At 37.8% G+C, this 22,730-nt stretch overlaps 1 protein-coding gene across 2 annotated transcripts in view; it reads right to left on the bottom strand.

Annotated features, from left to right (window-relative positions):
- The window catches only part of ULK2 (unc-51 like autophagy activating kinase 2), a 36,480-nt gene that overhangs the window by 2,300 nt on the left and 11,450 nt on the right, over window positions 1–22,730 (bottom strand). For both annotated transcript variants that reach the window (XM_019622024.3, XM_003211825.5), the window contains 21 exons: window positions 21,178–21,351; window positions 20,000–20,073; window positions 19,066–19,167; window positions 18,694–18,752; window positions 18,306–18,388; window positions 15,721–15,771; window positions 15,285–15,373; window positions 14,738–14,909; window positions 14,227–14,287; window positions 13,883–13,975; window positions 11,150–11,287; window positions 9,744–9,889; window positions 9,318–9,398; window positions 6,362–6,648; window positions 6,015–6,208; window positions 5,403–5,512; window positions 4,598–4,750; window positions 3,642–3,850; window positions 2,174–2,352; window positions 1,219–1,337; window positions 697–854 (listed from right to left, as the gene is read on the bottom strand). In XM_019622024.3, the coding sequence (XP_019477569.2) occupies window positions 697–854; window positions 1,219–1,337; window positions 2,174–2,352; window positions 3,642–3,850; window positions 4,598–4,750; window positions 5,403–5,512; window positions 6,015–6,208; window positions 6,362–6,648; window positions 9,318–9,398; window positions 9,744–9,889; window positions 11,150–11,287; window positions 13,883–13,975; window positions 14,227–14,287; window positions 14,738–14,909; window positions 15,285–15,373; window positions 15,721–15,771; window positions 18,306–18,388; window positions 18,694–18,752; window positions 19,066–19,167; window positions 20,000–20,073; window positions 21,178–21,351 (2,732 nt within the window). The remainder of the gene's footprint in view (window positions 1–696; window positions 855–1,218; window positions 1,338–2,173; window positions 2,353–3,641; window positions 3,851–4,597; window positions 4,751–5,402; window positions 5,513–6,014; window positions 6,209–6,361; window positions 6,649–9,317; window positions 9,399–9,743; window positions 9,890–11,149; window positions 11,288–13,882; window positions 13,976–14,226; window positions 14,288–14,737; window positions 14,910–15,284; window positions 15,374–15,720; window positions 15,772–18,305; window positions 18,389–18,693; window positions 18,753–19,065; window positions 19,168–19,999; window positions 20,074–21,177; window positions 21,352–22,730) is intronic.

The following is a 22,730-nucleotide window of genomic DNA, read 5'->3' as shown; positions in this document are numbered from 1 at the left end:
TTGTGACAACATATGAATAACTGTGCTTGTTCTAATACCTACATTCTCTTGTAAAGATGACAAATCGATTGTGCAAGATCAAACCGCTGTCAGGGTTAAGCACAACATTTGCCAGTATTTTTTGTGTGATGTCTGTATTAAAAGAAGACTTAACTCTTTTTTTTAGATGAGGTATTCTCTAAATTCACTGCATCTGCTCCATGGCAGGTAGAAAACACACACACACACACACACACACACACACACACACACACACACACACACACACACACACACACCTCTTTCACGTGTTTGGTACTGTTTTTGCTTTGTAGGGACAAGACAAACGTTCCTTAAACTGTCTTGGTGGATTAAGGAAGCTACTCCTGTTGTTTCTGTGCTTCAGTAAGCCTCACTGGATGATGAATCAACACAGAGAGTACACTTCTAGAGACTGTGTGGCTTCATTTCCTAGTGTTTATGTATCAAATGTGCTGATGTAGGGGAAAGGTCCCTGAGGAACAGAATCTGCCAGCAACTTAAGCCACAGTTAAGGGAGGGCAAGAAGGAAAGTGAAAGACTAACAAAAATTACCATGAACAGAAATCTGGAAACATGCATTCTATTTTCTGATTATGTCAGAGCAGTATGTGAGAAAAGGAAGCAATGCATTATTAATCTCAACATCCTATTATTTAGGTAAAAGGAGTGACTTACCATTTCTACAGCACAACTGTAGATGAGTTTCTCTGCAGTTACACTGTTGATTTCATCAATGAACCTTTGCTTGTCCGAAAAGAAACGATTCAGCTTCTCAGTCAGTTTCTTGCACATACCAATACAGAATTTGTATTTCTCATTGAGGCTTTTCACAACTGGAAATAAAAAAAATTGAAAGAAATTAATAAAAGAAATGCCCAAGCCAAAAGCATAGTTTAAGTTCAGCTTGTTCAAGCACAAGGCAAAGTTCATCTGTTTCAACTTATCACATCATTTATTTACTCTGCCATTTCTATTAATGAAGAATATATCAAACCTCTCCTTTTCAAGTTAATAACTGTCCATTTCTTAACAGTTGCAAGCTGTTCTATTTGTTTACTGTCACAATTGTGCAACTGTACATATCCCACAATTCTCTTGTACAGACGAAAAACAAAAATGATGCAACTTAGGTTTTTTGAGTGATGTATCACTGAAGAAAATTCACAAGCAAAGCACAGAAGGTTGTGCTGCACCTACCTTGCTTCACAGCAGTGGATGGGTTCAGTTTCCCCGATTTGACCTGTGCTTTGGCAAGATGCAGAGAAGATGCCAGTAACTGGGCTGCTTTCATATATAACACAAGCTGCTCTACTTGTCTGGAGGGAAATAAGAATAATTATGTATTAAAAAAACCCTTTCTTGAACACATTCAAACTTCAGGCAGGCTCCATTTTTTATCTTTATCCTACACAGGACCCAGCAGCAGAAAAGGAAGACGTTGAAAATGCAATTTTACCCCTCCTTCCCCTCCACAAACACCCTGTCACTGGTTGAGAGTAGGTCTGCTTTAATGCAGGCATTTTTAAAAGGATCACTTCTCTGTGGTGGCTGACTGCTTGAAGTCAGTGTTGTACCACAAACAACTGGGTATATTTTTCTTGCAGTGTCATTTCCTATGCCCATGGAATTCTCACAGCTGTGAAAAGCAAACACACTTTGCAGGGTGTATATACATTTTTATTTTTTTTTCCTGGAAGAAGGCAGGAAGTGGAACTGCCCTTTCCCACCACTTCAAATTTCTCCTGTCTCTCCTTGTTTTTGAGTTTGTTTTAGGGCTGATTGGCTACACTGATTTAAGGTCAAGGTTGAACGCGACTTTCCTCTTTTCAACCTTTACTTCAGTGCAGCTGTTTCAGCCTGGTGAGCAGGACCGCAGAGGGCTCAGATCTTCAAATGAGATGGTACTTGTATTTCCAGATTCAGAAGTAAACTACACTGCACCACAAACCTGCAAATCCTCATCACTATCCCCAGCTTTGTGGTAGATCAGCAAACGTATCCTTTGCTATCTACTTCTAACGTGCTTTCAATTGCTAAAAGTGCATTCCTATAAAATCAATAGCTCCAATGAAAAAGAGGGCACAGTTTGCCCAAATGCATTTTTTATCTGATATTCACTAATTCTTCTGCTACTTTTTGACCACACACTTACCCCCACTCTTTGCTTAGTTGGCTGATCTGATCAACAACTACGCTCTCTTGGATTTGGTACAGTGACACTGCAGAAGTACACAGGTCTGGGTTTCCTCCCCGTAATGCTGTCAGATCCAGAACACATTCTGTGAATGTCAGCATCATGTTTAGATGACGCAGTGTATCTGTATGTTCTCTCTGTCAAAAGGAAACAAGACAGCAGTTTAACCATTGTAAGTCATAAGGCAAGTAAATACACTTAGAACTCTTTTTAACCACTTGAGGTTCTTTTGGTACGTGAATTCTATGCAGAAATAACAGTCAGCAGTAGAGATTTCAGAATCAAATGAGTCCAAAACAATCAACAGATACTAATTTGTTCTTTCTTTGTTAATGATTTCAAGATACTGTAGTTTCTACTTCAGAGTCTTACAAAAAAAACAGAGAAACTGGGACATGGAGTTCTGTGTTTCTTGAAACCTGAGCAACTAAGAGAATCACAAGTGGGATGTATTACTTGTTATTATATTATCAGCAACCCAGAAGTGCTCAGCATTTGTGTGAGAAGCCAGAAGGAACATTTGGCTTTTATTATACAACAGACTTGATACCTATAAGAGAACTGATCTGCAGCTTCTTACTTATCTGCTTCACTCTAATTTAGAGTTAGATCTAGAATTATATTGTATTGAAAAGTGTCTGTTGCCAAATTTTGCCACTTAAACCAAACAAATTGGAGCCAACAACTCACTGTTTACTGACATCTAAAACAGACACTACATTGTTTAAAAAAAGAAAAAAAAAAAATCAACCTTCAAAACAAAGCAAACATCTCAGCAATATTTATCGTCTTTTTATGAGCAATGCAGGTCTAAATACATTTTAAACTGTGTCTGTGGGAAGAATAGAGTGTGTTGTCAAACATTTATATTATAAAGTGTAGATGTGGTAAGTATCCAAACACTTTCCAGCAAGATGTGGATGAGAAAATAGAACAGCGATCTGCCCTAAGAAATTTATAGATCAAGGACAGCATCCTGGTGAAACACCACACCAATGTTGTGTTTTTAAAGCAACATTCCACCACATATTAAAAAAAAATAAAAATAAAAATAGAACACTCTTCCCACAAGTAGGATGTAACGTCATCTACTGACTGTGAAGAAGCAGTTAGGAACAACGCCCAGAGGGACATTGCTTCTGTCAGCATCCAGAGACTTGACATTAAAACAGAGGCCTCTTTGGAAGGCTCTGGTGAACTAAAGCAGTCATGTTCCTTTGGTTACCTATTAAAATACAGGAAATGCCAGGAATAACTACCAAAGAGAAATAGTCACAATTGACACAAGAGTATTTTCAAGATTTTTAAGAGGAGTATCTGAGATAGAGAAGAAGCAGCTACCAAGTGCACTGAGCAGTCGTATTTTTACCACGTCTCTGTTTTAACAGCGTTATATATTATAAAACATTAAATTGTTTTTCTATACCTCCATTAAAGTTTCCTCAGGCAATTCAGGAGCTTCAAAAGTGATAAAGCCCTCTAAGCTGGGAGGCGAAGTACCATAAGGCATGTACTTCAGACTTGGAGCTGCCTCGGCTCCCGGAGGAGAAGAACCCATATAAATACCAGGAGGCGAGCCCATATATACACGGCCACTAGTAGAGCAGAGAGACCCTCCAGAACTGTTTGATCCAACTACAAGGAAAAATAACACACACACATTCAGTCTAATAGGTTGTTCCATCTTGCAGCTCTGGGGCTGCAGATGACAGCAAATGACAAATCAGTAGTCACCACAGATTCACTCTTCGGAGGCTCTCTTCATTATTCCTTGCATTATTTTGTAGAGAATGCAAGGGCTACACTTTTTAACGTATAGTGACAATTTATAAAATGGATTCTGGAATATTAGCTGTCAAGGATTCCAAGGCAGGCAGTCCAATAGTACAGACCGAAGGTTTTGTTACAGTTCATGAAAGCACACTGCTGCAAATACAGACTCCTGCTCATCCTGAGCAGATTCAGGCCTCTACCTTGAGATCTTTGCTATTTGATAACATAGCCAACGTGCTGAGATGAAGTCAGCTCACATCTTTCATCTTGCTTCTACTGTAATGTACTGCAGTGGGCAAAAATGCAGAATCAGAAATCTAATAATTTCTCTCCACTTTTGCCATAAATGCTGTTAAAACATCCCTATAGGGGAGCAAAACAGCACACTCAAGACGTTATGCACTGCTGCATGGTAAACTGGTGCCTCTGGCCCTCTTTTTAGGAGACAAAAGGCAGAAGAAATCTAAGGTGCATCTCAGCTTTTGCAGAGTGCTTTTTTTTTTTTTGTCTGGCCCAGAGGACCCGCTGTGCAAGGCAGTAAGCAGGTTACTGCCCCTAGGAGATGGGCAAGTCTGAACACTGACAACAGCCATCAGCAGAAAGACTTACCTGAGGTGGTTCTTGTTCTGAGGACCATATGGGTGCAGGTAGGAGGGGTGGCACTGCTTGGAGGGGACCCAACAGTAAACATGACAGCCCGAGAACTTGCCCCACTTCCCATGGAAGGAGGTGCCACTGCAATGCCATAGGCCCCTGCTGGGGCTGAAAGAGAAAATTTCCAGAAGTTAGTCCCTATTACATGCAATCACATAGATTAGCAATTATATACAGAAAACTGGAGTACTGCAAGACAACATATGTTGATGTACCAAGACTTGTACTAGTAAGGAGTTCTGACAGCACATAAAACAAGCTGAGTGACATCAGTCCTGCAGCAAAAGCTGCAACAGAAAAATTCTAAAGACAGGTTTGGCAGGTCTAAAGACTAGGCTTGTCTGCAGAACTTCTTACATCAAAACCAGATCTCCTGTTGGCCATTTGTGGCATGGTATTAGCTGTTTGTGGGGAGGAAGAAGAAGGTAAAAAAGAAAAAAGAACCAAAATTACATAAGCTGACTTTCAGATGAAAACAAGTTGGAATTAGGAAGTGAAACAGCCACAAATGTACTGAAAAAACAAAACCCTCTAGCCACTCCAGGAAGCAGCAATATTTCTTATTTATCACAGAAATTGATGCTTTCTTGTCTCACTTATTTTAAAAGTTCTATTAAAGAACATATCTCTTTAAAGATAATACTAAAAAAAGCTTAAGTGTCTCAACCAACAACTGAAGTTGGAAGCAGAACTCTATCTGGTTGGCTGAAAAAAGCCATAGTATACATGGACCACTTAAACACATCCATCTGTTCCTTACCTGTATCCATTGGTCGCTCTGTATTCAGGCTGTCTGTACTACCTTGGTATAACTGGCCACCAAGGGTAGTCTTTACCTGTTGATCTGATAGCTTCCCAGTACTAACAGATCTAGACAGAAAAAAACACGCATGTTTAATAAAAATTTAGGGTAAAGTTTTCCTAATTTGCAGCAGATTCTTAATATTTGTTACAGAGAAACTTTCAACAGAAGTACAAAATGTTTGGAAACCTCACTGTTCATCATGCACATCTTGAGACAGAGCTAAATACAGATGAACCCCTTCATCTTAAAAATGAAAGCTGCCAATTTTGCCACCTAGACATTTAAAGCAAAATCAAACAGGCTTCAGAGAGTCCATGAGACTTGCACAGTCAGATAATCAAAACAAAAAGGATCTACATAACAACACTAGACAACAACACAAAGTGCTTCAGGAAGTCTCTGTGACATTTATACGCAGCACAAAAACTTGTTGTATATACTAAATATCAGCATCTCCTCACAGCTCATTTTTGCATGCTCCACCCCTCCAAATGGCTGCGTGCAATGTACATTCTTCTGTCAAATTATTTATTCAACTTTTCAGGTCATAAGTACTGCAATGCCTACCTGCCAAACGTAGCTTTACTGTGCTGCTCTCCTGCATGCTTGTCACTTCCTTGTGTCGAGTGAAAGTGTGCAAAATCCCTTGGTTCAATGATGTCTTTAGGCTGCAATGGAGCATCTACAGATCCCTGGCGATTTGCCAGGGCCAGCAAATTTGAGGATGCTTGTGTTTTAGGTATTTTGAAAGGAGCTGTTGCCTTAAAGAATCAAAAAACAAGAATATATTAGAAAAAAAAAAACAAAACCAACAACAAAAAACACAAGGTTAGCACCTCAAAATATTCTTGGGAATGGTTCCAGACAACATGTTACCACTTCACATTTTACAAACAGTGGTAAACTTAACCAACCTTAGTAGGAGAACCAATGATTGTTGGTAAAGGAGTTTTGAACAGCCAGTCTGAACTCCTCGGTGACGATCCCATGTGCTTGGTGGGTGATGTTCCCAGGCTACCTGGCCTGCTTGGTTGTGGAGAATGACTGTATCCATACCCAGCATAGGATGGGCATACTGGGTCTGAATGTTGTTTTCTGAGCTTCTGCTTGTTTTGGTAAATATCCGTGAGAGTAGGTGCACTTTGCAACCTAGCTCCCATCAGAAGTGACTGTGGAGACTGAGATGGTGGTACTGGAGAACCTGTAGGGATGAAAAACAATGAAAAAGATTTCTATGTGCAGTGCTTGGAAATGTATCAACGAAACTCAAAACACTAGAGAGCATCATTAATCTGAAAGGAGATAAGGATGCACTACTGAGATAGATGTTTGATTATCAGCTTGCTAAATGGCAAACAGAACAGATTTATCATGTTGACTATATGGGCTAAGGCTACATACACGTGATGAGATGATGCTCATATTCAAGCTGCCAAAGAGGCAAGATTGCAGGGTGGCAGCTGTACTGGCAGCTGCACTACCTCTGGCAACCTACTCCAAGACATATAAAGTGGTTGCATTCAGCAGGAATGGCATAACCAATGCTAAAATTTCAAGCACAGCCACCAAGACTCTAAACTGAAAAGAGGTTTTCAAGTTTTGGAATTGTATTCTTGTAAACAGCATTTGAATATAAAGCTGCATGTTAATGACTTTTTTTGTTCGTAATAATTTGATCTGCAGACACAAAAGGGTGCTCCCCACACAGTTTCTGTAAGAAAAGTAGGTATTAAAAAACAAAAACCCTAATAAACAAATTATTCAAATGAAACATTTTAGGATCATTACATAGGGCAGCCATTTATTTTTAGGCTGTCAGATGTTTTTCAAAAGCTCATTATGTACAAAGAAAGTCCACACTTCAGTATGAATGCAAAGTTTCTCATAAAGCAAAGTGAAATGGAAGAGCTATAATCTGTAAGCAGAAAACTGTAGGGAAACATTCCTATGAACATCTCACCTACCCAAAAGTTCTCTTCCACTTTCAATATAAAGAATCCAATATTTGATTAAAATTGTATCTTCCTTGTGGTATTTTTAAGTTTCAAGAAGAGGAACAGTGCAGTTTCGAATAATACATAAGACTTCAGCCCTGTGGCCACAGCTTTCCAGATAAAACGTATACCATTGTAACCTCAAAGAACAAAGTGATAAAAAATTCCATTTGCTTTAAAAAAAAATAAAAATGGCGAAGGTTAAACTATTCTAACTATTTGTTCCTAAGCTGTACCATGACTTAGCATGAAAAATTCTGAAAAGTTGGCCAAGGCAATTTTCTGAGATTCTTCTTCAAGCATATATTTATGAAGTGGAGCCAATGTCAAACTTCTTGCAGTTTGCTCAGTAAAGTGCCCAGCTGTTAAGCAACGTTCTTAAGCTTATGCTCTTGGTAGTTAGACTTTGAATATAAGCCATTTCATTTTGATTCCATTCCTCTCCATTTAAACAATGTGCTTTAGAATAGACCTTCTGCCTAAAGCTCCAGCAGAGTATTCCAGTCTACTCTTCACTAAATTCTCTAAATTCTATACTCATGAAATTTCAACTCCATTGAAATCAGTCTGCTTGTCTGTCCCACAGCACTAAACTCAGCTGCTATTTCAAACAGCAGCCTTAAATTTCCCTGGTTGCTGTTGTAGTGTTATTCCCACCACTGGATAGGCTTCTGAATTCAGACTCTTCTCTGCTGACACTGGCAGCAGCAAAGGCTAACTCAATTAGTTCAGTAGCTGTATCAAGACAGACATCTTCAGTCCCTAGAAAATCTCTGTACAGATGATCTCACTTTACCCTGAAGCAAAGACAATTTACCCATTTAAATGCTGAAAAGCAGACATGGTGCAATTTGTGGTATTTTACAAACAGAAATAACACTGCAGTCACTGGAAATTAAGAAACAATAAAACCAAATAGGAATAGATTGCAGGAAACAAAGAAATGAAACATTAAATACTCCTAGAGCCACAAAAACAGTGCTATCCCAAAAAGATGGAACAAAGGAGCACACGCAGCTTTGTTCTCTTCATTTTCTCCTAAGCTTTTTATTTTTCTTTTAAAATACAAGAGAGTATTTCAAATCTGAGGCTTTACACATTCCTAGTCTTTTGTTGAGATTGCCAGCAGCATAACAGTTATGAAGGACATTTTTAAGACATCATAAAACTTATTTAATGTCCAGATATTTGAAATATAAACTCCAAGAAATGAAGGTTATTACCTCCAGAGAATTTTGGGAAGCATTAAAGCAGGAAAAACAGCACACACTGTAGTTTAAATACTTTCTTAAAAGGTCAAAATAAAGAGTGTAGCTAGTATTCTGGACAAGGAAGAGCTTGCATCTAAGTTATATGTACAGTAAAAATACTCTCCCACCCCTGTCACCGCCTCCTGGTGCACTGAAACAATTTATGACTTGCAAAGCTTACTGAAAGCTTAGCAATATTAACATCATATTCCTGGCAATTCCCTAAGGGAGTGATGAGAACATGCCATACTGGTAGTTCTTCCCTTTTCTGAGTGCTGGCATGAAAATGCTGGTCTATCAAAATCAGATTCTGAGAAACATGTTAAGACCATTCATTATAATCTCATCTATCCCGTTTCATCCCTTGAGAGTTGCTATTCAACTTGGGTAAAAAACAAAACAACAAACTTCTGTCATTCTCTGATTGTGTAGGCAACTAAATATGGAGAAACGAATCCTGATACAGCCAAATCCAGGCTAAGTTTCTACAGAAACTCAGTGCACAGCTTACCAAGTGCCTCCCATTAACCCACACTAATGTAATGCTGCCCCTCCTCTTTCATAAAACTCTGTGGAAGGGTTTAATCAAAATTGTACTGGTTGTATTATTGTCCAAAGTCTCTCACCTGAGAAGTTCCTGCTCCTGGACTCATGTCCTTGAAGCTGTCCGCAACAACAGTGTCCGAGCTGCTCAGGTATAGTTCCAACTAAGTAAATAAAATCAAAATGTGAATTTATGCTTTATGCTTCACCTACTTATTTCTTCAAGGAGTGGGTGATCAAACATGGGAATGGGCTGCATAGGGAAGTGGTGGAGCCCCGTGGAGATGTTTAAGAGACATGTGAACGTGGTCGTAAGGGATGTGATCTGGCGGGTCAGGCTGATGTTAGATTCTACTATCTTGAAAGTCTTTCCCAATCTACGTGATTCTATGATCTATTTGGGCAAATTTCAGTTGAAGTTCTAAACAGGAATTTGTTTTCTGAATTACTGCTCCAGCTAAATCCTCGCTAACTATTAAGAACGAGTAAGAATTAGAACTAGAGCTTACCTAGTGGTGAAGGAGAATATGGTCTTGAAGATCCCATGGATAACCTGCGCCCAACACCCTGCGCAGTGTCAGCTGGTACTGGAGAACAGGAGCCCATCTTCATGAAGCCCATTGGGCTGGTATTTGAGCGTCTCACAACCCCAGCTCTGGAAAAAAAGAAAGAAGAAAAAAAAGAAAGAAAGAAGAAAAAAAAGAAAGAAAGAAGAAAAAAAAGAAAGAAAGAAGAAAAAAAAGAAAGAAAGAAGAAAAAAAAGAAAGAAGAAAAAAAGAAAGAAGAAAAAAAAGAAAAGAAAGAAGAAAAAAAGAAAGAAGAAAAAAAAAGAAAAAAAAGAAAGAAAATAGTTGTTTAACACACTATACTTGAGATTTCTGAATTCTTCAGAATTATGAATTCTCATAGGAGTACAATGATCAATTAAAAAAAAAACAACACATAACTCTGATATTTAAACAGAGAATTATGAAGTTGAGGCTTATTAAGCTAATAAGTCTCTCATTCTGAAAACAAGATCCAATTCCCTTTGTTCATACTGAGGGTTTTGGAACCTAAGGAAACTAAGTCATAGCAGTCTGTCTGTTAACTGGAGAAATTTTAAATAGTTCTTAGTAAATGGATTCCTGCTGTTCAGACACTACATGAATTTTACTACTGAATGAAACACATTGGCATAAATGTTTGTTTTTATGGTAGGAAAAGGAAAGAACTTACAATAAAAATTACCATAATGTTTTAACTATTAGACTTGGAATAAAGTTCAGCCACTGACAACAAATATTTTACAGAAAGGCACTTTCTCAAGTGCAGAAATAACTGCAAAATCAGATATTGAAGATAAAAATTAAAAAAAAAAAAGGAAGGAACTGTGTTTTTGTAAAGAACTCCAGAGTTCTAAGCAGTCTGTTTCTGAGTCTTTGACCTTTACCATCCCAATCCTGTTGATTGCAAGGCACAGAATAAGTCTAGCACTCTGGAGCTTTGTATTAAGACAAGCTAGTTAATTAGCATGCAAAAAAAATTGTTTCCTTGATATTTGACAAAACAATGCATCCAACTCATCACTGCACGTGTGAAAACAGAACCTAACTTATTACTGACTTTCTAGTTTATGATGTAACGCTGCATATTACACAAAGAGAAATCAAAAAGAGCAAAACTTCATATTTTTATCCTCTTGCATTGCATTTGAGCAAAGGAGCAAGATCATCTTGTTTTACTGAAAAATGTCAACTGCCCATTCAACAATCTTGAGATTGTGAAGGACTATTATTTCTCATTAAAATGCCTCTCTATTATTATGGGGCTGTGTCAAAAAAAGAAAAAAAAAAAGATATAAATAAGAAAGCACGGACATCTGTTAGGGTACAAACACTAACTACAACCAAGAAAAAGGAGTCTGAAAACTCACCTTGGTGATCCGTGGGGGTTTGACACAGGGCTGGCAGTAGAGGAGAGGTTCTGTTCTATACGCTGGTAATTCCGTAGCTGAGTAGGAACTGGGATAGGTGCTGTCTCACTACGAGGGGATACAGAAGGCTGGCAATGCCTGAAGTTGGAAGGTGCAAAGAGAGGAGATGAACAGAGGTAGGCAGGTCTTTCACTAAACTGTACCATCTTCAGAATTTCAAGAAAATCTGGGAAATGGAAAATCTGATTCCATGCTCTGTGCATGCAGCATGATCTTCGCCTGTCCTGGTCTAGCTCTGGCACTCTGCGGAAGGCTGAGAAGTGTTTGTTACCAACTGCCTTTCTTACACAGGCTGAAAGTGCTGTACACTTCGTTATGCATCACAGCAATCTACAGATCCTTCCACCTTCCTGCCAATCCGCCTGCTCTGTTTATTTACAACTCTCCAAAATAGCGTTCTAGGAAAACCCACCGCACTAAGAACAGGAAGTTCAGCAGCAGGGCTGGAACGTGTACAAAAGCCACTAAAGCACAGAGATATCCCATGAGACAGAGTGAACTTGCAAAAGGAAAACACGTTATGTAACCGGCCCCTGACAAAACGACCAAAACCACACACCTGAACATTAATCCACAGACGCAAACTGCAGATTAGTATTACCCAAGTTCAACTCTGTGTCAGTGACCTGGCTCACCTCAGTGTACTGCCAGATAAGGGAGTGAAACCACCACAGTGTAATCAGTTACCAACACTTATAAAAGAACTAGACAAAAAGAATTTCAAACTCAAGGACTTTTTGGAAGATAATCAGCTCGGTGTCTGGCCCTTTATTGATCAACACTTCAGAGAATAGAAAGGCAAAGATTAGAGATTCTCAGAGGAGATGTGAAAAAAGTTCTACCACGAGCTCTAGAAAACAAGCAGTTACACCACTATGTGGATACAGCTGTACAGAAATGTGATTTATGACTGTCATACTCCCTTTGCAGCCTCTGAAAATGAAATAAAACTTCCTAATACGCACAGTTCTTCCTTAGCAAAAAAAAAAAACAACAATTTGTCCTTTTATTGCCACCCAGTTCCTAGATATTGAGTAATCTGAAAGTCAGCTTGAACAGATCTGAATAAATCTGTACCAACACTTTTTTGCAGCCTTGCAAGTATCACTGATTTTAAATCTATACTCACTAAGTTTCTCAGCACAGAGAATAAAAGTAGGAATTAACCACAGAGGAATGAACTGCCTCCACTTATTCTGCCTGGAGCCTGAGAAGCATCACAGCTTTCTCCACTTGCCACAAAGCAGCTTAATTATGGGTGCAATTCATATAGTTTGATCAGCTAATCAGAAAAATTCACTGTTTCACAGGGCACAACAACATTCTGAAAGAAATGACACACTGTGAAAGAACGTTTCACAGCAAAAAATAACCAAAAACCAAAGCATCTGGTAAGTATAAGATGCACACACTGCTGCCTTGAGATGATGTCCCAAGCAGTCAGTTAGTCACTGCATTTATTTAACCAATAACTAAAATCACACTGTTGTAGTACCACCACTGAAAATGTGACCAGTAGGCACCTGTCTCTAACCACAAACCATTTAGCTCTTAACTTAGTAACATACAGAAAATATAACTTGCATATTTTCATAAAAGCTGTAATTCTAGAAACTGTGATGAGTAACAATTTAAAATAAAAAAATTACAATGCATTTTTTTGTAAATGGTCAATCCAGAGCAAAGGGATCTTCACAAGCAAATAATTCAGATTTTTTGCCCTTAAACACATAACGTAAGACGGCAGCTTCATTGACACAGCCCCTGTCAGCAGTTTTTTCACAAACTGCAAAAAGATCAGCACAAAGTAGCAAACTTTTCTTGTGACAAGCATTTCTAAAGAAATAATGCTGACTTGCAGCTCTGTAGTACTAGTGTAAGCCAAAAATACACCCAGCATAAGAGCTTTATTCCCCATTTAGTTGCTCACTCACTATTTTGTATTGAAAGCATGAAATTTATTACTTGGTCAAATGACAAATCTACCCCTTCTGTTTAGCTTTACATAAATGGCTAAAGATCAGAATCAAGCTTCCAATGTAATACATGAAAGACATCAGAGACTACTGATGAAATTCATTTTGAACTATTAGAAACTTGGTCTGCAACAAGGCAGAAAAGGCCCTTGTTAATAGCCATGCTGATTAAAAAGCTGCAATACATGTTACACGTAGCTTCTTTGGTATCTTGCAAGCCACAAATGTGAAATTGACAGTAACTGCTTTCACAGAAGCCATATCTCTGCAAGTAATTAGGAGACACGAGACAATCTATGCACGAGACACAAATCCATTGCAAAATGGTCTTTAAATTCCTCTTTTCTCACAACTACTTCTTGAAAAGTAAACTACATTTAACATCTTGACTCACTAAACAAGGAACATGTCGTGCTTCATCACACAAAAAGAACAAATTAATTCTGTCTCTGAAGTTTCTGTCTTTAGACAGTTCAAGCTATAATCAGACAGAATAATGCTCAGTTTCCTCAAGGAAATCTTTTTGGGGTGAATCTGAACCAGAAGTCAGCTTTGCAGCCATCAGCCACTATATTGCATTAAGTGCTACATTTCAATTCAGTTTCCTGCAGTAATCCACAATAAAAACAAACTAATCAAACATACAATAATAAAGAACCTTTTTTTAAAAAGGAAATACTAAGCCTTCATCACACACCTGTGAGTTGTACCAGAAGCAGTACTTCGAGAAGAGGTTGAGGATGGTTTCTGTACAGTTCCTGAGCTTCCAGAAATAGTTAATGGTGACTGCCTGTGAAAACAAGAAACGCTGTCAAAAAGGCTGTTCTTCACATCAGAGAAACTACCTGCTTTGCAGCAAAGCCTTCTGGATTTAAGCTGTTTACATATTCATGTTAAATTCAACTTGCTGTATTAATCTTCAAGAAAGTTCACTCACAGCTATGTAAACCCATCAAATGCCAAAAAACGCAGCAACATCTACAGCTACAGTACCCATTTTAGAACATGAGACTTTTTTTGGATGAAGCTCAGCACACCTACCCTCCACACATCAAGAACTCGCTCGAAGCCCGCCTGCCAGCTGCTCCCAATGGCATATCATCTACAGCAAAAAGAAGAACACACTGAAAACCCACATGAGGCAGAACCTTAAAAAAAAAAACACCTCTCCAGTATACTGATATAAGAATAAAAACCTCTGACAAACTTCTGTAAATACATACAAGTTTTCTGCAAGTTGTTTTGCATAAGAAAATGCCTCAGATGTGACCTACAACAAATGTTCTACTGCCAAAGTCCAACACTGCCCATGACTTAAAACGGGCACGACTTAAAACCTTGGCATATCTGGTCACTCAGTTGCAGATAAAAATGTCCCAGATGGACATGGACAAATACCAAATAGTCTTCCTTCAAAAAGTAAACAAAAGTGAATAAATTAGATCCAATATGAACTGAGACATATTTAGAGAAAAGAGAGACAAACAATAGCAAGACAAAGATGTTACCAGTGAAAAACGTTTTAAAATGTAAAAATGGGGAAGGTTCTTACATGAGTGGTCTGAAGAGATGTTGTGTGGGACAAGAACAAAGTCATCTGTGTCACAGGAAGAGTTCTTGCTACTGGTACTGGCAGAGTCCTTAGACACTTGAAGGTAGTTTGGAGGACCCAATGGAGGGGAAGACAAGTTTTCTTCTTGAATATGCTGCATATCTGGAAGAGACTGAAGCAGGGAGGGAGGAGTAAGAAACCTCTGCTACAAATCTATTGATTCATAAGGTAAAATTACTCTTTTAAGAATAAAGCCTCTGAAGTAGGAATTATCACCAGCATAGGCCAAATAAACAAAAGAAGTTTACATTTTGGATCACGTTTTAAGTCCTCAGAACAACAAATAACAACAACAAAAAAAAAAACAAACCACTCATGAAGTACAACACAAGAAGCAAGACAGAACCAAAACATTAATGATTTTTCTAGAAAAAGATAGCGGTTTACTCGAGAGCTATTCTGTGTCCAAGAATTTACAAAGCTAATTCTTGGCCAAGCATTACAGAAAATATTTTCTAGAGATTGTTTTGTAAAAGAAGGAACTTACTGGAGGAGAAGCAAAACGGCAGGAAGGTGAGCTGCCACAGGAACTGCCAGAGTCTGAGCCTGCATATGTAGGCACTGGTACAGGACAGGCTAAAAGAGGAAAACCCAAACAAAAATGTGGGTTTAGCATTCTGAAAGTCTGAATTGCAAACAAACTCATTTCCTCACTACTTTTCATCCATAAACCCTCATATGAATTTATAAACACCACATATCCTTAAACACACATGGGTTTTAAGTTAAGTTGAAATGTGAAAGGAATTAGTAAGAGTTGCATGACAGCACAGCATAATACTAAAAAAGATTCAACTCTAAGACTCGCAGTAGAATGTAGAAGTCAGACTTAAGAAAGCATCTCAGGAATATGGCAGATTTTAATTCCCCTCCAGGCCCCAACATTCATTTACAGAAGTAAGTGAAAAACCAAAACTACTTACATTTTTTGACCGTTGAAATCTGATCTAGGAAAGGGTGGTTGAAAAATGCTTCTGTAGAACAAGAAACAACCACCATTGAGAATTAATGTACAAATGACACAATTTTTAGACTATAATGTGGATAGTGGTAAATGGTTGCCTTTCCAGAATCAATATTTCATAGCCAGAGGATGAAAAGCTTGCAACAGATTAAAGTTATATGTTGCTACAGCATTTGGAAAGGAAATGAAATTAATTTAATAACTTCCACTAACAGCCAGCAAGACAAATCAGATACAATCACTAAAGGACATTTTGTAACTGAACATAAGCTTCATGTACACAAGAGGAATTCCAACACTCATAACAAATTATGTTTGCTACGTACAATATGGCACAAATTTGGTTTTGATTTGCTCTTCAAAATGATGAACATCTTCCACATCAAAGATTGAAAGTATTTTCACTTCTGCCTTTCCCAAAAAATGATGCTTATTTTTTGAAATTATTTAATGCTACTCCTTCAACGGCTGAAGATCACAACAGACCAGCAGCCATTCTCCTTCCAAATTCCATATGGAAGGACAGAAACCTGTGCAGCTGGCTCAGTTTAAAGCAGAGGTATACACCATTTTCTTGAACAATTTCATTAGCTAACTTGTTATTGTTCTAACAGTAGAAATGTTTGCTTTTGTAGTAAATGGATACTCTGAGAAGGATGAGTTAGCATAACCAGTTGACCAACAGTTCACGTGGAAAGTTCTAAAACATGAGACCTGTAGTGAGGGAGAATTGATGGCGAGTGGAAACTAACTGCTGAACTTCGTGAGCTTTAATGTTCTAAAAGCTGAGGAAAAACAATACTGTTCATTAGACCTAAGCAAATAACAAGGGAGAGAAAGAAAGAAAAAAAACAAGCCAACACCTCAAAAAAACAAACAAAACAAAAAAAACAACAACAACAAAAAAACCCTTTGGTCTGCACTCTCCTCCCTTCAACAACATTTTCTTCCAGAAACTGACAGGGGAGGGAGGCCAGCAGTAACACCAGAACAATGTAATGATTAACATGAGGATCAGGTGTTCTGAGCTTTTCTACAACACCTGCTGTTCTTCTTGGTATCACTAAAAGATAAGCAATTTCCAGTGCTATTTTTTACTTGAAGAACAGGCAACAGGACTCAGTTATACACTCTCCCTTTCACTCCCCTTGCTAAGCACATTCCAGAGCAGCCCCTTTGAGGCCCTTCAAGCGACTCAGCCAAGGGAAACATGACTTTCTTCACTACCATTCTGCTTTCTGTTTTTCTTTCTTAGCACAAACGCATTCTCATGCTACCATAATGTTGCAGTGAATTGCCCAGGTTTGAAGAAACTGTGGAGATCAGCCTGCCGAGAGCGCAGGTGGAATCCATTACTCAAAATCCATGTTTGTGACATATTAATTCTTCTTTCCAAATTTAAAAGTTGACATCTGAATACTGTCAAGAGTCATCTGGGTCGTTTTGACCAAATATTCTGAGGTTTTTTTCCTATATCTGATTTCTAACATATAGCATTCATATCATGTTACTTAAGTTACATCTACACAAAAAAACATGCCTGATTATCACAGCAGCAACATCTTAATTCCTCCAGAATCAGTGCTTTTAATTTCGAATTATTTTTCAAAGTTTGACATTTTTAGAGCAGAACATATCAGCAGTTGGAAAGTTTAAAACAATGCAATCAGGAAAGGCTTGAACTTGAAGTAGACATCCCAGATACCTTTCAAATCCTCCTTTCTCCTCAGCCTATTGAATATAGCCTTTTCGCAATTACACAAGGATCACAAGTGAACGAGCCTTTGTGCATTTCAGTACTGCAACAAAACTAAGGTTGCATGCATAACTAAACAGCAATGTGAACCTCTGTGAGCAGAAATGAAACTGAGCATGTCTCAGGGTTGTAATTCACCCAAGGATCTCAGCATCCTAATAGTATAGGGAAGGAGAGAACTCTGCTTCATCTACAAAGACGCTGAAGAGATTTGAAGTTTAGGCTCTCTCTCACCATCCCACGGATTAAATGTGATGGATCATCTACCTTGTTGCTAAAACAAATCTCCATATAAAACACATTGTTTTATATCAAGTTAATTTTATTCAGCTAAATGTTTAAGATTAACATTTCCTGGGATTTGGGATAAAACTGCGATAAAAAAAATTGTGCAGATTAATTTAAACAATTACCATGAAAACATAACATATAACATCTGTCTGATTTTGGATAAAACAATAAAAGCAGCAAAAATGACTGACACAAAAATTTAAGACATATCAATAAACAGAAGAGAGGGAGACCACAACTGTATTTCACTTCTCAACAACAAAATAATAATTTATATGCTTCATTTAATACTGTCAGTCATTAACTGACAATGTTTATTTGTTGTTTTTGAGGTTTTTTGTTTATTTTATTACAGTCCTCTTTTATGGCAACACGGAAGAAAAATACACTTCATTTTTCATGTAACAGTCTGTAGACAAAAGGTGAGGACAATTGCTTTGGTCACATGTATACAGCTAACATATCAAAACAACAGGGCAAAAGGAAAAGTTACGTACCAAAGTCCATCCTGTCTTTTTGGTTTCTCTGAAGCAAACCCAACAGCAGGTCAGCCAAGTAAGTTGATGTTTCTCGAGGTATGCTGCATACAAAAGGAATTTAAACATGCATGAAATTTCACACATACATTAAATAATGTATAATGCATTAAACATTTCTGGAAGTCAGCATTCTACCATATCCCTACATTTTCACTACATAACCTTAGTGCAGGATACTCAACTCAGCAGTGCAATGAAGGTAAGACATAATGAGAGTCACTGCTATCATACTGCTTCCTTATCAAGACAGCAACACAAAATATTTGTATGCATCCCAGGCATTCTCAAAGAGGAAAAAGTGTTCAATCAACAAACATAAGTGACAGGAAAGATCATGGTGACATACCTAGGAATCAAATTCCTGTTCTTTTCATAAAACATTCTCAAATCTTGAGGACTATTGGCCTGTCAAATAAAAATGTATATTAGTTACAGTTCAGTTTAACAGAGAAAGTAGCTTCTGTACCTATGCACACATACACCAAGCACAGCACTGATTTCAGTACTAAATGTCCTTCTGCATTTGCCCTAGATTGAACACAAAATACAAGTACAAGCAATTTCTCCCTTGGTATCCCTCAAGCTATCTGGCCTTTCAAGCATCAGCATTCAAACATCCCTATTTAACTCTGTTTTCATGCCTGGAAGGAAGAGCTCTGGGAATTTCCATGATATGTGAAGAGTAATAGAAAGAGGGAAACAGAAATAAAAGCGTTACCTGAAAAGGTGGTTTTCCAACAAGACACTGATAAATCACAGTTCCTATACTCCACAGATCTGCTTTAGCATCATAGTGTTGAGACATAATCACTTCAGGGGCCTGGAAAGTACAGGAAGATCTCAGAAGGCAAAGACAAAGACAAAGCCACAACAATATGAATTACACAATACTTCTGTCAGAGTGGTATTAAGAGATCAGCTTTTTGTAAAGAGTAAAATATTTTAATTTAAAATATTTAATAGGAAATGAAAGGATTTTAGTCTGCATCATTACTTGAAAGGTAATTACACTATCTAAAATGAAAGTTATGTATCAGAAACATAAAACTAGAAACGCTGATGTTCTAAAGAAAGAAGCTAATGATCTGCATGTATGGGAACACAAAGCAAGCAGTATTTACTTGGTTGATGCAGTCCTTCTTGTAGATAAATAAGCAAGGATTTCACAAGGAATACCATCATCACCATTTCACACATAAAAAACAAGACAAGGGAAAACAAAGTGATTTTCCCGTGACCACACAACATAGGAGTGGCAGTGCAAAGACAGACATCTTAGTGCTGAAATAAATACCACCACTTAGCAAAAAATAATGGCAAGTAACTCCAAATTGTTTTATAAGAAAGGAAAAAGGGGGTGGGGGAAGCATAGAGAACACATTAGGAAAAAAGGAAACAGCACTAAAAACACTCAGTGTCTCTCTCATTTCTTTTTATTTTACAGTGTCTCTCTCATTTCTTTTTATTTTAGCAATCATGATCTCTAAACCAGAGGAAAAAAAGGGAACTAGTAAAAGTATGGAAAGGAAAGCTACAATACTGTCCTTAATGATTCCAAGTAACCTCAGGCATTTGCCAATCTGCCAGCAGTCAACTATTTTGTTCTGGCAGTAGAATGTTTAAGCTTCAAATTGAGAAATGCAGTCACTCACCATATACATTGGGGAACCACACAGAGTTGCAGCCATCATGTTGCTATGCAGATAACGAGCAAAACCAAAGTCAGCTGTGGAAAGAAACACATTTGTCAACAAAAAAAAAGACAATTTTCAAGTTTTTGTAATCTAGAGATCATCTTTTATTGAAATCTGCTACAATCATCAGTGAGAGAGCTAAAAACAGGTACAATCCATCTTCGTGGAACAGCAAAATCTATGTTAAACACTGGAGGAATAATGTACTATCTCCCAAATAGCAAGAGAAGAAAGCAGCAGTGGCATCATTTGTACAAATTGCTGCTCAGCCATCTCCCCAGCTGCAGAACATGCTGTCTGGCATCAGTAAGAAAGGATTAAAGTCAGTTTCTAAAGATAAATGGTTCATTAAGAGTGATGAGCATACTGCCTGCTTCAGTGACATCACAGCAGGAAGAAGTTCTAGAAATTAAGCTTCAGATGCCAGAATTTTCCACATAGTGAACAGTATATTAAGTAAGAGCAGTAAAATAAATTTTGTTTCTTCTGTGGTGTTCAGAAGATGAACTGAGTTGGAACAGACCTCAGACTTTGGTTAAAAAAAAAGCACAAGAAGAAACATGCCAAAACCAAAGTCTTTTTATATGGACACATAACAGAGAGAGCAATGAGAGACTGAAACTCCCAAGTTCCTCATAAATTGCAGCTTGGCAGCATTTTTAAAACTAACAGCTCTCCTCAGTTACAATGCTGAACCTCCTTCTGTCACAAAATAGGCTATAACCTACATGTCTAAAACTTTTCAAAAACTCTTGGGAAGGTCTACAACAAGAAAGCCCAGGTAGAACTGTGCTTGGAGTCCTGCAAGCAGTTTTGAAATGAGCTAAAGGCTACTCAGCATTTCAAAGTTTACAAATGTGCCTAGTTAACACAGTTAGTACTAGAAACATCAGCTTTTCAGCGACAGCCTTTTTCTGCCGATCCAAAAGGACTTTATGACTCAAGATTTTTTACACTGGAAATCCACGTCACAGCATTAAGCTGATCATTCTGGGCTCACTGTCCTGATTTACATCAATTTAACACATAACACAGCCAATACAGCCTCTATGTTTTAACTACAAAGAGGCTCTCTGAGTAAGGAAACAACCAAATAGTGATGATTTACCTTCAATACCAGAGTAAAGTGTGCTTACCTATTTTGATGCGTATGCCACTGACACTTGACTTCCTACGGCTGGCATAAGACAATAAAATATTCTGTGGTTTAAGATCCCTGTGAATGATTCCTTTACTGTGCAGGATACGCATAGCAGCTGCAATCTGCTGGAGGAACACTCGGATGGTGTCTTCACTAAGAGTTCCTTTAGCTGAAAATAACACACACAATAGCAAATGACAAAATAAGTATTTGGTCAATAAAAAAACCCAAAACAAACTTCATAGTGATCAATTGTGAAAACAATTGAGACGATCAAATTATAGTGAATTTTATTAAAATAATCCAATTTCCAATGTTTTTCTACAAAGACCTGTGTTCTAAATAACACATCCATCTCCATAGTTTAACATTAGTTACTGTAGTCTGGATTACCTGCTTTTACAGTAGTTTATTCAACCCAGTAGCATAATAGTTCTACAGTATCTTAACCACTATTAAATCCTAAACTCTCTAAAAGGCAAAGAACCACAGAAGTCAGGAACATTAAAGAACTCTTACACAGTTTGCAACATTAAGCTTATCTGAAATCACATCACAGCCTGAAGCTGAAATCCCAGTTTTTCCTTCAACACTTTGTTATGGGGATGCAGAAAACCACTACACTCATAAATTTAATCCATGACAAAATTTGTTTTGAGGGGAAAAGCTAGGATGCATTTTTCAAAGTCTCTTCAGAAGGTTTTAGCTCAAGCTGCAATATGAGAAAGCACTGGATGAAGAAGCTGGATGAGTCTTTCCAAGGATTTTAATGGGAAGTGAATTAAGCTTTTAATATACACAGTTACCATAACAATAGCTGTTCACAAAAAGATTCCTTCAACATACTGCAGATATGAGGCATGCAGAAGAATATTTTTGTCAGAAAAAATCTGGAGATTAACATAGCTGCTTAAAATTTTCTTTGTAATAAGGATTAGTTTGAAGGGTGAGAAAGAAAGCAGGTGGAATCAAACACAGGGACCAGTTTCCAAAACGTGATTCCAGAAACAGAGACTCGTCACATTTTTTCAGCGTGTTACCTATATAGATCTCTCTCATTTACAAATAGGGGAATGTCACATTCAGTTGTTTCATAAATAGAGGCAAGAAGCGTTTTTTGTTTGTGCATTATATTACTCACTTTCATTGCAAGTTTAATGGTGTTTATTTTAAATTATGAGTGACAAAAGCAACACAGCAACCCCAGTTTGCAATTCTGGTTTAACACGTATGATGGAGTTTTGCTATTCTGAAGCACTTGTCTTCCTACCTCCATAAGAGCTAAGACCAAGCAGGCATCACAAAATGCATTCAAGTACCTTGAAGATCAACCAGAAAGTTGTAATGTACAGGAGCTGTACTTCCTTTCCAATTATGTTTCTGAGGAGAGAGGAAAAGCAGGAAGGACAGCCCCAAAATTTCTAGAAATCCACACTCTATCTGAAAAAAAACCTCTGAATGCAACATTCCCAGCATTGGTTCAAAACCAGTCCTACAAGCAGCTAATATGGAACTGATTAGTGCATTCAGTTAATCTAATGAAGAGGG

Source organism: Meleagris gallopavo, chromosome 21, assembly GCF_905368555.1.
Source record: "Meleagris gallopavo chromosome 21, MGAL_WU_HG_1.1, whole genome shotgun sequence".
Taxonomy (NCBI): domain Eukaryota; kingdom Metazoa; phylum Chordata; class Aves; order Galliformes; family Phasianidae; genus Meleagris; species Meleagris gallopavo.
Note: the sequence above shows the minus strand (reverse complement) of the source record. Positions and strands in the feature narration are given on the sequence as shown.